Source organism: Meles meles, chromosome 18, assembly GCF_922984935.1.
Source record: "Meles meles chromosome 18, mMelMel3.1 paternal haplotype, whole genome shotgun sequence".
Taxonomy (NCBI): domain Eukaryota; kingdom Metazoa; phylum Chordata; class Mammalia; order Carnivora; family Mustelidae; genus Meles; species Meles meles.
In genome coordinates this window covers 43,666,061-43,681,347 of record NC_060083.1, presented here as the reverse complement: position 1 = coordinate 43,681,347, position 15,287 = coordinate 43,666,061, and the positions used below count along the sequence as shown (strand labels likewise).

Here is a 15,287-nt window from a genome sequence, read left to right as displayed (position 1 = left end):
ACTTGACACTTACAGAACTCCTTTTCTTTCTTTATTTCGTCTTTATAACAAGCCCATGAGTTGGCACCGTTGTGCCCATTTCACACATCTGAAGACTGAGGACTAGACTGGTGAAGTGGCCTATCGTGAGAGCGGGGATCCGTGTTCCAAGGAGCTTTCCAGGACTGTGGTTGGCCTTCTGTCAGAGTCAAGTGATCAGCCCTGGGACTCTAGGGAAAGAAGTGAGGCTCCCTTCTAAGGCCAGTGCTCAGGGGACAAGGGCATCAACCTCGGAATGTTCCTGTGGCGTCCCAGCGCCTCAGAGCTGGTCAGGCTCTGGAGGCAAGCGCTGCCACACAGTAGGTGCCGCCCAAGGGTGGCTACTTTCTGTGTTGCCTCTGGCTCCTGGCTGCTTCGGCCACCTTGCTCTGCACCAGCAGCAGAAGGTGCCTCCCTCTCCCTCAGGCTCCACCCCACGGACCCGCAGAGAACTTGTGCCGCTCAGTGATGGGGCTGCAGGTCCTGCCTGGGCCCTGCAGGGGGCAGGCTCACCCCAGAAAGTAGATCTGCTCCTCTTGGGCCACCTGCTGGGACCCAGGCTGGAGGGACAGAGCCCCAGACCCTATCCTATCTGGGCTTGGTCTCGACACAAGGGCCTGGCCAATCCCCAGCCTCGTGTCGGGCAGCTCTGGAGAACAGGGCATGGTGGGGGCTAGAACTATAGCCCCAAGAAGCCTTGGGTGCCTCTTTTCTCTGTTTTGGGTGGCAACCTTTGAGGGTCCACAAAAGACCCAGAGTGTGAGACGAAGTATGCCTTGGGCTTTCTGGGAAAGGGAATCTCAGGTCCTTCCCAAGGGAGACTTGAGGGAAGAAGAGGAAAGGGTATCACAAGAAGGCTGTGGTGAAGGACGTGTGATTCTCCACTGTTCCATGTTTCCCATGTCAGCTGCTGGGGCGCGTCTTGTCTCTCTGCCTGGGTCAGCACGTCTCAGGGCTGCCTGGGAACCTGCCTCCTAGTGGATGGTGTTCCTGGGGCTGTTAGTGGCTGGAGTGGAGCAGGGTATGTGGGTGGCGTCCCTTTGAACGGTTCCTCTGGGAACCTCTGGGAGGTTCTGCAGGAGCTGAGCACTCATCAGACTCCATCCTCTGCAGAGGCTGGGAGGGGTCAGGTTGGTGGGTGGGTGCTGAGACCCGTACAGGTACCCACGGAGCGTAGGGAGAGGGGGCAGTTGGCAAAGAGCTGGTATTCACTCTTCTGGCCCATTTTTATGAACTGCCATAACGACTCTGTGGCTTCTTTCATCCAGGGATCTCAGACTAGTTTGAAAGTGGAATCCACAGTATAAAGCGTAGTTAATTACAACCTGGAGCCCACAGCCTGGTTTGCAGACATGCTGTTGTGAGAAGGAGATTCTGAGACCAAGGGCACACCAGGTCCTGTAAATGTGGACGGTGGAATCCAATTAAAGAGGCTGTTTGGGAAATTGGCTTTGTAGTTCATTTAAGTGGTACCTGAATCAAGGGGATGCGGAAGACTGAGGTTCTGCTGCTTTCTCCCAGTGGGCTTGGCTGCGCGTCTCCCACAAACCACAGGTTCTCTAGGCATACTGGGGAGAGCAGTGACAGCTCTGGAATTTTCCATAAAAGCTGGGTGGGGGGAGTTAGGGGCTGAGTGGATCCAAGCAGGAGGCCCTGGGCTCTTCCAGATGGGAACTGTCAGCCGACACAGCTGTGCAGGAAAAGCTGGCTGTAGGTGAGGGATGCAGGCGGAGTCCAGCGAGAGAGAATCGGAGAGGTATGGCTGAAGATGGGGGTCAGGGTGGCTCTCTGGGTCTCCTCCAAGGCCACAGCAGTTTGGAGCAGGATCCTGAAGCCTTGGGCAATCGCCAACATTACACTGCAGGGAGACAGAAAGCACCTTTGTATTTTGGGGGGAAATGAGAGTTCCGGGGGGAGTTCCAGGGCTGGTGATGTGGGAGTTTCAAGGCCTAATCTGGGTGAGGTCCAGGCCCAGTGGGGATTGATTCAGGACTGTGCAAAGAGCAGCAGGCTGGGAAGCCACATCCCTAGAATCCCTGTAGAGCTCTTGAGTCCCCGAAGGGGCCACCGCTCAAGGTCATGGTCTACTCCTCAGTTCTCCTGAGGTCCCTGAGCATGGGCTCTGAGCCCTTTAGAGGGACAGCCAGAAGTGGGGACAGACCACGTCGGTCACTTAGCATGTGTCCAGACTGTCCTGAGCCTGGTGAGGGCAGACAGCAGCAGGGGGTAGGTGGAGGTCTGGGGCTCAGGCTGGGAGAGTGAAAATGAACAGGGACGGACTTGCCAAATCTTGCCAAAGAAGATCTGAGTCACCTTGCTCAAGGCAGCTGCTCTGAGGGTGGAATGCCACTGAGGTGGCCAGGACGAGAGAGAGGACAACCCAGCAGGGTACATCTGAGTCGAGCTCTCTGTTGTCCGTGAGGGCAAAGTTGGCAGCCCTGCCCAGTTAATTCAGAATTGCAGATAGACAATAGAATAATTTGTAGTACAGGTATGTCCCGATATTGTATGCATTTTTATTTGCTAAATCTGGCAACGCTATCCTTAGCAGGTCTGGGAATAGCTCTGAGTCTCCTATCATCAAGACTAAAGAAGCAAGACCTTTCTCTGATTCTTTGGACAAATCAAATTGGTGGCTCAAAATGTCTTAATTGAAGGTTTTTTTTTTTCCTCCCGTAATGCTTCCTCCGACTTTGTGTACCTGTTACTGCATGTCTGCACTAGAACCTGACAGCTGGCGGCAGAGGCACGAGCTTTTGATGTGGTTATTAGAAACAGAATATATAGTAACCGTGCTTTTCAGGGAGGAGCCAGGAACGCCGGGCACTTTGTTGCTTGAAGAAACGGAGAGAGCAAGTTGTGTGGGGGGAAGAAATGAAGATCAGTGTGGTCTCCCCGTTTTTGGGTGGGAGGGGGCTGGGTGGGATCTAAAGTGTTGAAGAATTGGGATCAGCACTTCTGCTTTTTAAAAAATTATTATTATTTTTTTAAGATTTTATTTATTTATTTGACAGACAGAGATCACAAGTAGGCAGAGAGGCAGGCAGAGAGAGAGGAGGAAGCAGGCTCCCCGCCGAGCAGAGAGCCCGATGTGGGGCTCGATCCCAGGACTCTGGGACCATGACCTGAGCTGAAGGCAGAGGCTTTAACCCACTGAGTCACTCAGGCACCCCTTAAAAATTATTTTTATTAAAAAATTTTTTTTTGAAGTTTTTGTTTCTTTAAGTAATCTCTACACCCAACGTGGGCTTCGAACTCATGACCCCAAGATCAAGGGTCACATGCTCTTCTTTTTTTTTTTTAAGATTTTATTTATTTGACAGAGATCACAAGTAGGCAGAGAGGCAGGCAGAGGGGGCGGGGAGCAGGCTTCCCGCCGAGCAGAGAGCCCGATGCGGGGCTCCATCCCAGAACCCTGGGATCATGACCTGAGCCAAAGGCAGAGGCTTTAACCCACTGAGCCACCCAGGCGCCCCTCACATGCTCTTCTGACTGAGCCAGCCAGGTGCTCCTGGGATCAGTATTTCTTAGATGCCTCTTAGAGTGGGAAATTCTACAGGACCTGTGTGTATGGGTGTCAGAGATCAAATAGGTACCAGGAGAAAGCCGGGAAGCTCAAGGATAAGCCAGCAGTCCACTCTGAGAGAGAGAGAATGAGAGAGAGACATTGTGCTTCTGCAATGATCTCACTCCTTTGGGTGTCCATTTGTAGGTGACCTGTCTGCCCCATGGTCCATTGTCTGCTTCCTCTGATGCCTTTGGTGGTGGCAACTGGCACCTTTTAACCACAGCCATGAGAAGCAGGAAAAGAGGAACCTTGATTTCTTCTTCAGGCACACTGTGACGGGCTGTGCCTGGTCCCTTCCACGTCGAAGGGACTGATCCGCTGAGAGGGAGACTCAGGCTTGATTTCTTGGGTCGTTGCCCACAGAGAACCTTGACTTTCAGACTGAAACTCGTTTGGGAATGGAAACTTCTTTTTACCAAAGGAGGACCCACAAACCCAGTGGTTGATTTTGAACTTGGTGGCCTTCCACGGTGGGCTTGGGGAAATCTAGGATATTTCATGTTCCTGCAGCAGCATCTCCCCTTCTCCTCTTGCCCCTGAAGCTGGGGCTACGGTGGGCAGAGAGCATCCCGTCAGCTCCGTATCCCCAAATCTAGGACTTTGTGCCAGCAGGAAGTGGAGGTGGCTTTGGAAGCTGCTAGAATAAGTGTCAGAGGGCTAGTCTGGGTGGATGGGGTCCTGCTGCTCTGGCCACTGTCTTCCCTTGCACAGCTGGGCTCGGCCACTATCCCATGAAACCAGGACAAGTGGTTTGTGCCCTTGGATATAGCATTTGACGGGCTCAGACTAGATGGGCTCTAAGAACAGTTTTGATCTCTTTTTTTTTTATTTTTAAGATTTTTATTTATTTATTTGACAGAGAGAGAGATCACAAGTAGGCAGAGAGGCAGGCAGAGAGAGAGGAGGAAGCAGGCTCCCTGCGGAGCAGAGAGCCCGATGTGGGGCTCAATCCCAGGACCCTGAGATCATGACCTGAGCTGAAGGCAGCGGCTTAATCCACTGAGCCACCCAGGCGCCCCCAGTTTTGATCTCTTAAGTCCATGACTCCAGTTCCTATTTGTCATGCATGTTTCTGCTGACTTTGCACAATCCCGTGAACGTGGTGCCTCTTGGGGAAACCCGAGGCTCCGAGAGGCTGAGTGGCTTGAACCGAGGTCTGGCTGCGTTCAGGCCCAGGGCCCCCGCTGTCCAGCCTGACACTATCAGAGCCCCTTCTTTTGCAAGTCTGTCCCGGCTCAGGTGGCCAGAGATATCATTCCATCTTGGACATGCGGGGCTGCCCACACGACATCCCGGTGACGCTGTCCCTCCGAATGGGGGCTCCTGGGAAACAGCCCCGGGAGGTGGCTTAATGTGGCTTCTGCCTGTGAGGGAAGGCCAGGCGGAAGCTCGTGCCATAGTCTTGTGGTGTGTAGGCTGGAGGCAAATGGTGACCTGGGGTCCAAGGGAGGGTGCAGAAACAGAACAACAAGAAGAGATGAAACTCTATGTCATGAGCTTGACGGTCTGTAACTCTGCTTTATTCTTTTATGCTGTAGGTCAGTGGCAAAGAAAGGGTGGTGATTGTGAGGGATGGTGAGAGTCACCAACATATCCAGGTGACGCCTGGGCCCCTGCACAGGAAATGCCTATAATGTCTGAGATGGAAGGGCCTCAAGCTTACCTTGTCTAGGCCCTTCCTGCTCAGACTGTGGCTCTGGGGCCCAGAGTGGATGGGGCTCACTCAAGGAGTTTGGGGCTGAGCTTGGCCTGGAGTCCAAGCCCCTGACCCTTAGCCCAGTGTATTTTAGATTAACGTTAGAAAGAATGGCCTCAGAATAGGGACTCTCTTTTGAAATAAGACCTGATGAGTGGGACTCCTGGTTGACTTCACACCAAACAGGTGGATTTTCTCCAAGGCTGGGGAGTGGGGTGGGCAGACCTCCGGGCCTGTGCTGGGAGATGAGCGGCTCTGTGAGTCTCGGCTTCTCTTCCCTGACACAGGTAGAACATCTGTTCCACGTGATGGTCCCGGCTCCTGGGTGGAAGAAAGCAGATGAATTCCTCCCATGAGGTCCCCCTCCACACTTCCCTCCGAGAGGTGGCCTTGTGGCCTACAACATGGAGAAAAGACAGGGAAACAAGAGGGGCCAAAAGCCCTTCTCTGGCCCTCTTGTCACCACCTGCAGGAGGGGCATGCGCCTCTCCTCACAGCTTCTAAGACACCTGCCTGCACTCTGGCCCTTGGTGGTCTTCCTGGCGCAGCAGCTGAGAGTGATGGGAAGAGCCAGAGTAGCAGCCGCCTTGAAGGAAACCTGGCGTCATCTTCAGACTCAGGTGGCACAGTGGAGGGGCTTAAAGACCCCGGAAAATGAACACATTCCTTTCAGATGCCCGACAGCCAGACACCCCAGAGAAGAGCCACTTTGAGGCTCAGTGAGGGCTGCCCCGAGAGTGAGCGTCGTGTCGCCGGTGAGATATATCGAAGCCTTAAGGACTTGCCCGCGTGGGCCCCGCAGGGACAGCCAGACTCGGCACTGGTTTTCCTGGAAGTAAAAGGCAGTGTCTGTGGGAGGTCTGGTCAGAGCCCCCGTCCCTGTCCTGATGGTCCAGTGGTTCTCGAACAGGGGTGGTTTTACCTCCCAGGGGATACCCGGCAATGTCTGGAGACAGTTTGGGTTGTCACAGCTGGGGGAGGACGTGGCTATCGGCATCGGGTGGTGGAATCCAGCGATGTAGCCAACATCTTACAGGGCACACCAAGCGCCCACCGCGAAGAATTCAGTAGTCTACGATGTCAACAGAGCCGAGGCTGAGAAACTCTGAGGCTGTCCTGGGACAGAAGGGACGATGGAGCTGCCAAGAGCCCGAGGTCCCAGCTCTCACTCCCAGGAGGGGCTGCTCTCAGGCCTCCCGTCAAGGTGCCCACTGCGCTGGGCGAGGCGTGAGCCCCACAGCCAACCCTCCTGAGTAATTCCAGAGAGAAGCTTATAAAGCGTTTTAAGAGGTTGCTAAATTACATCTTCAGAAGCACATAAACGCTTCCATAAACGCCAACCTTGCAAACCAAGTCCGTGTGGGAGAAGAGTGAGCTGGTTTGCCCGAGCCTTGGGAAATCCCACTTGGTGAGGCGGAAGAAGGAACTTCCCTGGGGCCGTGACTCCTCGGGTGCCCCTCCCATCTCGCTTGTCGCCCTGGCAGCTCTTTGTTTGTCCTTCTTATTCCTCCCCTGTCCAAAGAGTCTGCACAGACCCATGACTCGGGGACTAGGGGGTCAGGGCAGACTGCCCCAGGATCCTGAGGTCTCTACTTTTCTAGGTTCAAAGAACTGTGGGTCACAAAGGAAAGCCCTTTCCAAAGCAACCCTTCAGAGGGTGCACACTCGTGACCCTCAGCCAGCCACAGTCATAAGCCATCACAAAGGACTGTCCCGTGTAAGCAGTATTTCTATAGGGCACAGTGGCTTTCAAAAACACTTTTACTTCTGTTCTGTTTGATGCTTCTCGTATCCGTGTGAGGCAGGCAGGGTAGGCTGATGACCTCCACACCCTGATGAGGACACTGAGGCATGCCAGAAAGGGCCATACGCTCACATGGCAGAGTCACCATTCGGACCTATAGGTCTCTGATCCCTACATTCTGGGCGCCCACAGTTGCCCGTGGTTGTAGGAGAGAAGTGGTGGGACAAGAGTGTAGGATCTGGGGTTTGAGAGCCCTGGTCTCAGTTCCAGACTCCGTCACTCATTGCCTGTTTCTCTTGAGCAAGCTTGTTCTTGGCCATTTGGCGTCTGTTTCCACGTCGGTGAAATGGAGACAGAGCAGTCACTTCCCAGGACTGTTGTGAGGTATAGAGGAAGTAACCAGGACCTGGCGCGTAGGAGCTCCAGGAATCGTAGTTCCCTTTGTTCCCTTTTAACCATCCCAGGGGTCCAGGCATCCGTGAGCACCCGTGAGTGTGGGGGAAGTGGGTGGTGGTGACAAGTGGGCTGACCGGGATCCTCAGGGAAAGGCACGGGACAGAGAGCAGGAACCAAATGTCATTTGTGAGGCCACTCCCAATTTATAGGATCTGGTGCAAAGACTTTGAAGAGGCAATAAAATTCATATTCTCCCAGGAAATGACAACAGATGAGAGTCCTGACTTAGCAAACAAAATTAAAAAAAATTTTTTTATAAGGTAAGAAATTCTGGATGGGTGGCAAAAATCACATTCTAATGAGATTAGCTTTCTGGAAGAGGAACAGGCTTTCCCAAGACTAACATGCCAACACCCCACGGAGAGTGTGTATAAATACTCCAGAGAGGCCTTGAGAGCCTAGAACCCGAGCTCCTTGCTAAATTATAACCTGCCTCTGCTAGGATTATGGCCACCCAGGTCTGCTCCCCGGTCTTCTCCTCTGGGTCCGCCAAGGGCCTATGCAGCCCAGCAGGCGGCCTCTCTCGGGCATCCTCCGTCCGCTCTGTGGGCTCCTGCAGGGTCCCCAGTCTTGCTGGAGCTGTGGGGTCTGCCTCCTCCATCAGGATGGGCCTGTCCAGCCTTGGGAGCTGCTTTCCCGGCTCCTACCTGTCCGCTGGGTGCTGCCCCTCTGGTTTTGTCGGGAGTGGGGGCTGGTTCTGCGAGGGCTCCTTCAATGGCAGCGAGAAGGAGACCATGCAGTTCCTGAACGACCGTCTGGCCAGCTACCTGGAGAAGGTGCGGCAGCTGGAGCGGGAGAACGCGGAGCTGGAGAAACGTATCCGGGAGTGGTATGAGTCTCAGATTCCATACATCTGCCCAGACTACCAGTCCTATTTCAAGACCATTGAGGAGCTCCAGCAAAAGGTAATGGGGACCTGGCCCCTCTCCAGCGTCCCCAGCCCTGGGGGTCCCTGTCTCATCCCAAGAGACTACCCAGTGATGGTAGCTCTTGGGGAATTCTCTGTCCAGGGCAAGCTCTTCTGTCTGGGGTCTTGGTTTCCTGGGAGACCCACACGTCTGTGCGAGTCCTCTACTTGCTTATAACTATGCCAGCCATCCTCTCCTCCCCTCGCCATCTCAGCCATAGGAAGGGCAATAGCATATACTCAGCAACTACAGGATGCAGGCGCCGTGCCTGATGCTTGGTATCCGTTGTATTATTTATTCCTCATCTTGGAGAGATAGCTATTACTGGACCCATTTAACAGATACAGAAGTTAAATATCATGGCGGTTCAGTAACTTGCCCAAGATTGCACAGCCTCTGAGTGTTAGATGCAGAATCAGAATCCAGGCTGGCCTGGTTCTTTCCACCTCACTCTGAAGCATCCTGCCGTGCCACTCTGGGGCCAACTTCTAGGGGTGGCCCTCCTGGACTGGTGATCCCTCCCTACCTGGGCTCAGGGCTGGGGCTACTGAGGGTTCTGTTGGGACTTAGAAGCATGGCCTCTGTGAGCTGGGCGATCCCCACCCGCCCACCCCACCCTGCTGGGCCTTTCCTAGCTCACGGGATGCCCCTTGTTCCTCAGATCCTGCTGACCAAGGCTGAGAATGCCAGGCTGGTCCTGCAGATTGACAACGCCAAGCTGGCTGCTGATGACTTTCGGACCAAGTGAGTGGGCCCCAGCGGGGAAGGTCTGCTGTGCTTTCCCTCGCCTCTCTCCTCGGTCTTGGGAGCTGGTGAGCTGGGAGGAAGGCCAGAGGGAACCGTTAAGTGGGAATACAGCACAGGCCCTGGATCCTGTCTGGGTCCGAGGAAAGGCTCAGTGTGCTGCTGACCCCAAGTCAGCCCCCGCAGCTGATGGAGGGCAGCCCGTGGCCGGCTCCCTCCCTGTAGACTCAGCAGAGCTCTGCGTGTGTAGGTACGAGTCAGAGCTGTCCATGCGGCAGTTGGTGGAGTCGGACATGAACGGGCTGCGCCGGATCCTGGACGAGCTGACCCTGTGCAAGGCCGACCTGGAAGCCCAGGTGGAGTCCCTGAAGGAGGAGCTGCTGTGCCTCAAGAAGAACCACGAGCAGGTGAGGCTGGGGCTGTGCAACCTTCCAGCGTTTCCCAACCCGGGTGACCCTTGGGCACAACGATGGTGACCCTGGCTCCCACAGGAACCCCAGCTGGCATCTGTTGAGGGCGTACTGTATGCCAGGAGCTATCTGAAACTCTTCGCATTTTTTAAAAAAAGATTTTGTTTACGTATTTGACAGAGAGAAAGAGAGCACAAGAGGAGAGGGGTGGCAGCAGAGGGAGAAGCAGGACCCTGCCGAGCAGGGAGCCTGGTGTGGGGCTCCATCCCAGGACCCTGGGATCATGACCTGAGCTGAAGGCAGATGCTTAACAACTGAGCCACCCAGGCACCCCAAATACTTTGCATTTTGTTCTCATTTCATTTCATCCTCACAATCGTCCCATTTTACAGATGAGAAAAATGAGGTACAGAGCAGTTAAGTCACTTGCTTCAAGTCACACAGATCCCGCACTCCTGCCCATGACACTAAGTCTTCCTCTGGACGCTTAGTGCCTGATAACATTTCTTCTATTTGCCTGACATTGGCATCATCTCCTTTGACTCTCCCGTATCCCCAGAGTAGGTAGGTGTATGTTCATGAGGGGACCGAGGCTCAGAGAAGTTAAGATCCAGTCTGAGGTCACACAGCTGGCCGCTGAGGGAGGAGGATTTGAACCCTCCTGTACCCTCAATCTGTCATCCTTTCCACACCCTGGTGCCGTCGTGCCTCCCCTCCACAGGAAGTCAACGCGCTTCGTTGCCAACTTGGGGACCGACTGAACGTGGAGGTAGATGCCGCCCCCCCAGTGGATCTCAACAAGATTCTGGATGATATGAGATGTCAGTATGAGGCCCTGGTGGAGAACAACCGTAGAGACGTGGAGGCCTGGTTCAACACCCAGGTGGGGCTGGGGCCGCCCGGGACCACAGGCTCCTGGGGCAGGGTTCTCCTCGAAAGGAGCTTCCCTCGGTCTGACCAGGCTCTGGGGCCTCTTGCGTTTCAGACCGAGGAGCTGAACCAGCAGGTGGTGTCCAGCTCGGAGCAGCTGCAGTCCTGCCAGACGGAGATCATCGAGCTGAGACGCTCAGTCAACGCCCTGGAGATCGAGCTGCAGGCCCAGCACAGTCTGGTGAGTGGCCTCTCCCTGAGGGACCAGCCGCAGCCCCTGGCAAGCCCTGACCCACCAGCCTTGGCACGGGGCTTATCCTGGGGCGTGATCATGCAGGATATGGAGATACCCGGGTAGGATATGGAGATACCCGGGGCTTCAGGGCTCTGGGCGGGACTCCTTCCCGTAAGCAGCCCTTTCTCTCTCCCCTTACAGAGGAATTCCCTGGAATCCACGCTGACGGAGACTGAGGCCCGCTACGGCTCCCAGCTGGCCCAGATGCAGTGCCTGATCAGCAACGTGGAGGCCCAGCTGGCCGAGATCAGGTGTGACCTGGAGAGGCAGAACCAGGAGTACCAGGTGCTGCTGGACGTTAAGGCCCGGCTGGAGTCAGAGATCGCCACCTACCGCCGTCTGTTGGAGGGCGAGGACTCCAAGTGAGTGGCTGTGGGTTCCAGAGAGCCAGGTGTGAGGACAGGGCTCCCTGGACCAGGCCTCGGGGCCTTGGAGAGAGTGTCAGTCTCTGCAGAAGTTAGTGCGCAGAGGACGGGGATCTATTCAAAGCCTTTCTCTAGAGATCCCTTCTCGTCCCAGCTTGGTCATCACAGTGGGGACAAGCTGCCCCTCCTGCCCCCCAGCTCTTCCCCAACCATCGTGCTTGGCTGGGGGTTCCTCATCTTCATCCCTGCAGCCCTTGGGGTTTTTAGAGGCACTGAAGTCATTCGTCGTAGTCACCCATCTATAGTCACTCTATCCTCTATCCTCAGTCCCATGCCCCATGCCCAACGCCCTCTGATCGATTTCATTTCCTCAGGCTGCCTGCGCACCCTTGTGCTACGGAATGCAAACCTTCCAAGAGGGGACCTTACGTCTCGACCGGGCCCTGTGCTCCTGCTGTGCCCTGCGGCCCGGCTCCCCAGGTCAGCACCCAGATCCGCACCATCACCGAGGAGATCAGAGATGGGAAAGTCATCTCCTCCAGGGAGCACCTGCAGCCCTGCCCGCTGTAGTCAGCCCCGGGAAGGACACGCCTATGGCTCTCAGCTCTAAAGGACCCCCCGTTCCCTAGAGGGGCTCCCTGCTCAGCAGATATTTTTCTACTAAAATTCTTCTTATATTGTGTTTCTTGACTTCACTGCTTTTATGCTACCCAAAACTAGTTCCCCCTGGAAATATACCCAATAAACTGTGTTCTCTTGGCATTGCAAACTTGACTCTGTCTGTTCTCGAGAGGTTAGCTTGTGCGGATGTTTGATCAAGGGTCAGAGTAAAGCTGTGGGTTTTGGTCTCAGGTCTGTCTTCCTACGTCTGAGTGGTAGGAAGTGACAGGACGATTAAAATATTTAAAAATGGGGATACCTCAGGCCCTGGCCCGCGTGAACAGATGGGTGTAGCCATTACCCACAGGCTCAGCCCTTGCCCATGGGTACCCACCTGGGGCAGCCCCACAAGGGACAGTCTCCCAAGCCAGCCTTCCTCAGTTGCCCTCTCTGGATCTGGGGCCCCCCTCTTCTCCCCTTCAGCTTCTCCTCCTTTGTCCAGCTTCCACCACCCTGTTGGCTCATCCCCAGGCCTGACCCTGGTGACAGTTCAGGAGAGCAGTTTCCAGGACTGAGCGGGGAGAGGCAGACCTCGGCCGGCCAGCCTGGAGGGACCACCTCAGGCAGGGGAGCTCCGTGACGAAGGCAGGAGGGCCAGCTGACTCCCAGTGCCGGATACAGGGCTGAAGTGAAGGGTGGCAGGGATGAGGACGTATGGGGGGTCAGACGGGAGGGGGGGAAGGAAACTCACTGTGGGGCAGAGGGCAGAGTGCCCCGAATTCTCCTGGCTGAGCTGTGCCCTTCTGGGAGTCCAGCCTAACTGTGCCGGGCCCCGGACACCCCTCTGAGCAGAGACGCATGACCTGTGAGATGTCTGAGAGCCCCATGGCTTATTCTTTGTTCCCCCGATTTATTCTTTGTGGAGAACACAGGGCCGGAGAAGACAGCAGCTTGCTTCGGGCCACACATTGAGTGACAAGGAAGAGGCCACGGTCCGGCCATTCCGTTTGGGACGCTGGCGCTCTTCCCCCCAGTATGGTTTCACCCCTCCCCAACGACTTGCTGGACAAAGTCAGAGGGGCAGCCCTGCCCTGCCCTGCTACTCCCTGTGCTCCGCACCCCTGAGGTCTGCCTTTCTCCGTTCTGGCCCTAGGCTCCGGACAGGAGAGGTGGGCGGCCGGAGGTGCAGAGAGCGTGTCCCACCCCCGCGTGCTGGTGCACGGAGACAACCAGGGATGGGCAGGGACGGACATCTGTTCTGACTTCTGCACGAGCTGCCCCCCTCCTGCTGCTGCAGGCAAACCAACCACACAGGGCTGTGTCGGGACCAGCAGTCACAGCCAGCTCCTCCCCCCGCCCCGTGCGTTGTCCGAATGGGCTCACTCCACAGGGTATGGGATGCCTCATCTCGGGCGCTCACACTGCCGTGTGGGATTGTGGGTGCTTTCTCTATGTAGCTTTATCCAGCTTTTCATGAAATTTTCAGAGCATCTGCACTGGGTAAGGAAGCCCTCCTATTCCCAACCTTGTAACCTACCCTTAACTGAGTTCTAGCTTAAATCCCTCACTACTGGGCAGACCAGAACTTAGCACTGCTGGGGGCCCGCACCGCAGCGAGTGGCAGGCTTAGGATGCCCTCTCAAGCCTTTTGATGCCCATGTCTTTGCTCTTTTCTCGATAGCAAGAGAGAGATGATATGACACATTACATTTTATCGAATTTTCCCAGAGTGAACATAATCCCTTTTTTCAAGGCGGTTCTGATCTTATTGATACTGATGCCAAGATGCCATCTGGCTCATTGACACACACTCAGGTCAATTAGTCAGTCAACAGATAGGTACTGAACACCCCATGTGTGGAAAACCCAGTGCTAAAGCAGCGGCACATCTATGGAGAAGTGGGGACGTTGGGGAGGCAGCTGGACCCAGTGTGGGATCGCAGGCCTTGTCCTCAAGAAGCTGATGGCCCAGCTGGGGAAGACGACGCCTGCGCTGCCCCCCCAGCACCGGGCATGGCAGATGTGGGTGTGAGGCAGGCTCTCGGGTTCTCAGGACAGGGAGAGATCAAGGAGAGCTGGGGGTGTAGGGGAGATTTGGAATTAATGGGGCCCTTGAAGGATGGGCAGCGCAGGAAAGAGGAGGGCAAAGGGTTTTTAGAGCATGGCCACGTTCTGGAGACAGTGCAGACCCCATCTCAGCAGAGGGCGCAGGTCCTGGAGGGAAAGTAATTCGGAGACTTAACTAAGATTGGTTCTTGCCAATAAGGGGTTCCAGGTAATTATTTTGTTCTAATAAGAAGAGTGCTAAGGAAGAATGGAAATAGCCCAGAATGATTTAGAGGTTATCTCATAGCTTTAAAAATATTACTTATTTTTTTTTAAAGATTTATTTACGAGAGAGAGCAAGTGAACAAGTGAGCACGAGCAGGGGGAGGAGCAGGTGGGGTGGGGGATAGAGAACCTCCCGCAGACTCCCTGCTGAGCCCGAATCCAGATGCGGGTCTCGATCTCGTGACTTTGAGATCATGACCTGAGCTGAAACCAAGAGCTGGAAGCTCCACTGACTGAACCACCCAGGCGTCCCTAAACATATTACGTCTACATTTTATAAAATTATCTAATCTCTTTCCATCTCTGAGCCTCAGTTTCCCTATCTATAGCAGTAGGGATGGTAAGACTGTCTTTGGAAGTGTCTTTCTCTTCCAAGTACCTACCCACTGTTCTCTCCTTCCTACCTTATTCCTCTCCACCCCCCTTTTCTTATGTTCCCCTTCCCTCAAAATCCTTCCTTTGCTTTCTTTTTTTTAATTTTTATTTTTTTAAAGATTTTATTTATTTATTTGACAGAGAGAGATCACAAGTAGGCAGAGAGGCAGGCAGAGAGAGAGAGGGGGAAGCAGGCTCCCTGCTGAACAGAGAACCTGATGCGGGGCTTGATCCCAGGACCCTGGGATCATGACCTGAGCTGAAGGCAGAGGCTTTAACCCACTGAGTCACCTAGGCGCCCCCTTCCTTTGCTTTCTTAATAAGCACAATTCACCACAGGCAAAGCATTCATTCATTTACCCTTTCCCTCTGAGACATCTGGAAGCCAGCACTGTGCTTGAACAATAGAGATTTCAAGAGAAAAATAGGATGTCTGTCCTTGCCCTCGAGAATGTACATGTCTCCCTGGGAAGATAGGGCTCAAACACCAGACAATTTGAGGACATCAGTGAAGGGAGGGTCAGCAGATCAACCATCCGTCACTGCCATGGATGTTCAGAGCCTGGAGGGCAAAGCAGGGCTAGAGCAGGGGTAGGCTCCAGAAACATAACAAACCTCATCTACTAAATGGGGCTATTGGAGATGCAAGTCTCATGAGACTGTTGTGAGCCTGAATGAGACAATGCCTGGAGACAGCTCAGCATGGGGCCTGGCTGTCCTAAGCACTTAGTGACAGATGGCTGGTACCATTAGCCTTGTCATTAACTGGTTTGTGTGGGGGAGACAAACCCGTTCCGGGCAGCACTGATGTGGAGCCCTGCCTAGGAACCCATGTGATCCCCAGGGGTGTATAAACAGCATGAGGTTTCCCAGGCTTTGGCTGCTGTGGCTTTTCTGGGTCCGTGGA

The 15,287-nt window shown here is 54.6% G+C and overlaps 1 protein-coding gene across 1 annotated transcript; it reads left to right on the top strand.

Moving 5' to 3' along the window:
- The first annotated feature begins 7,928 nt into the window (after positions 1 to 7,928).
- On the top strand, positions 7,929 to 11,644 carry KRT36 (keratin 36). Its single transcript, XM_045985425.1, has 7 exons — positions 7,929 to 8,387; positions 9,052 to 9,134; positions 9,385 to 9,541; positions 10,266 to 10,427; positions 10,530 to 10,655; positions 10,851 to 11,071; positions 11,449 to 11,644. The coding sequence occupies exons 1-7, from the start codon at positions 7,929 to 7,931 to the stop codon at positions 11,642 to 11,644; spliced, it is 1,404 nt and encodes a 467-aa protein (XP_045841381.1).
- Positions 11,645 to 15,287: the final 3,643 nt, after the last annotated feature.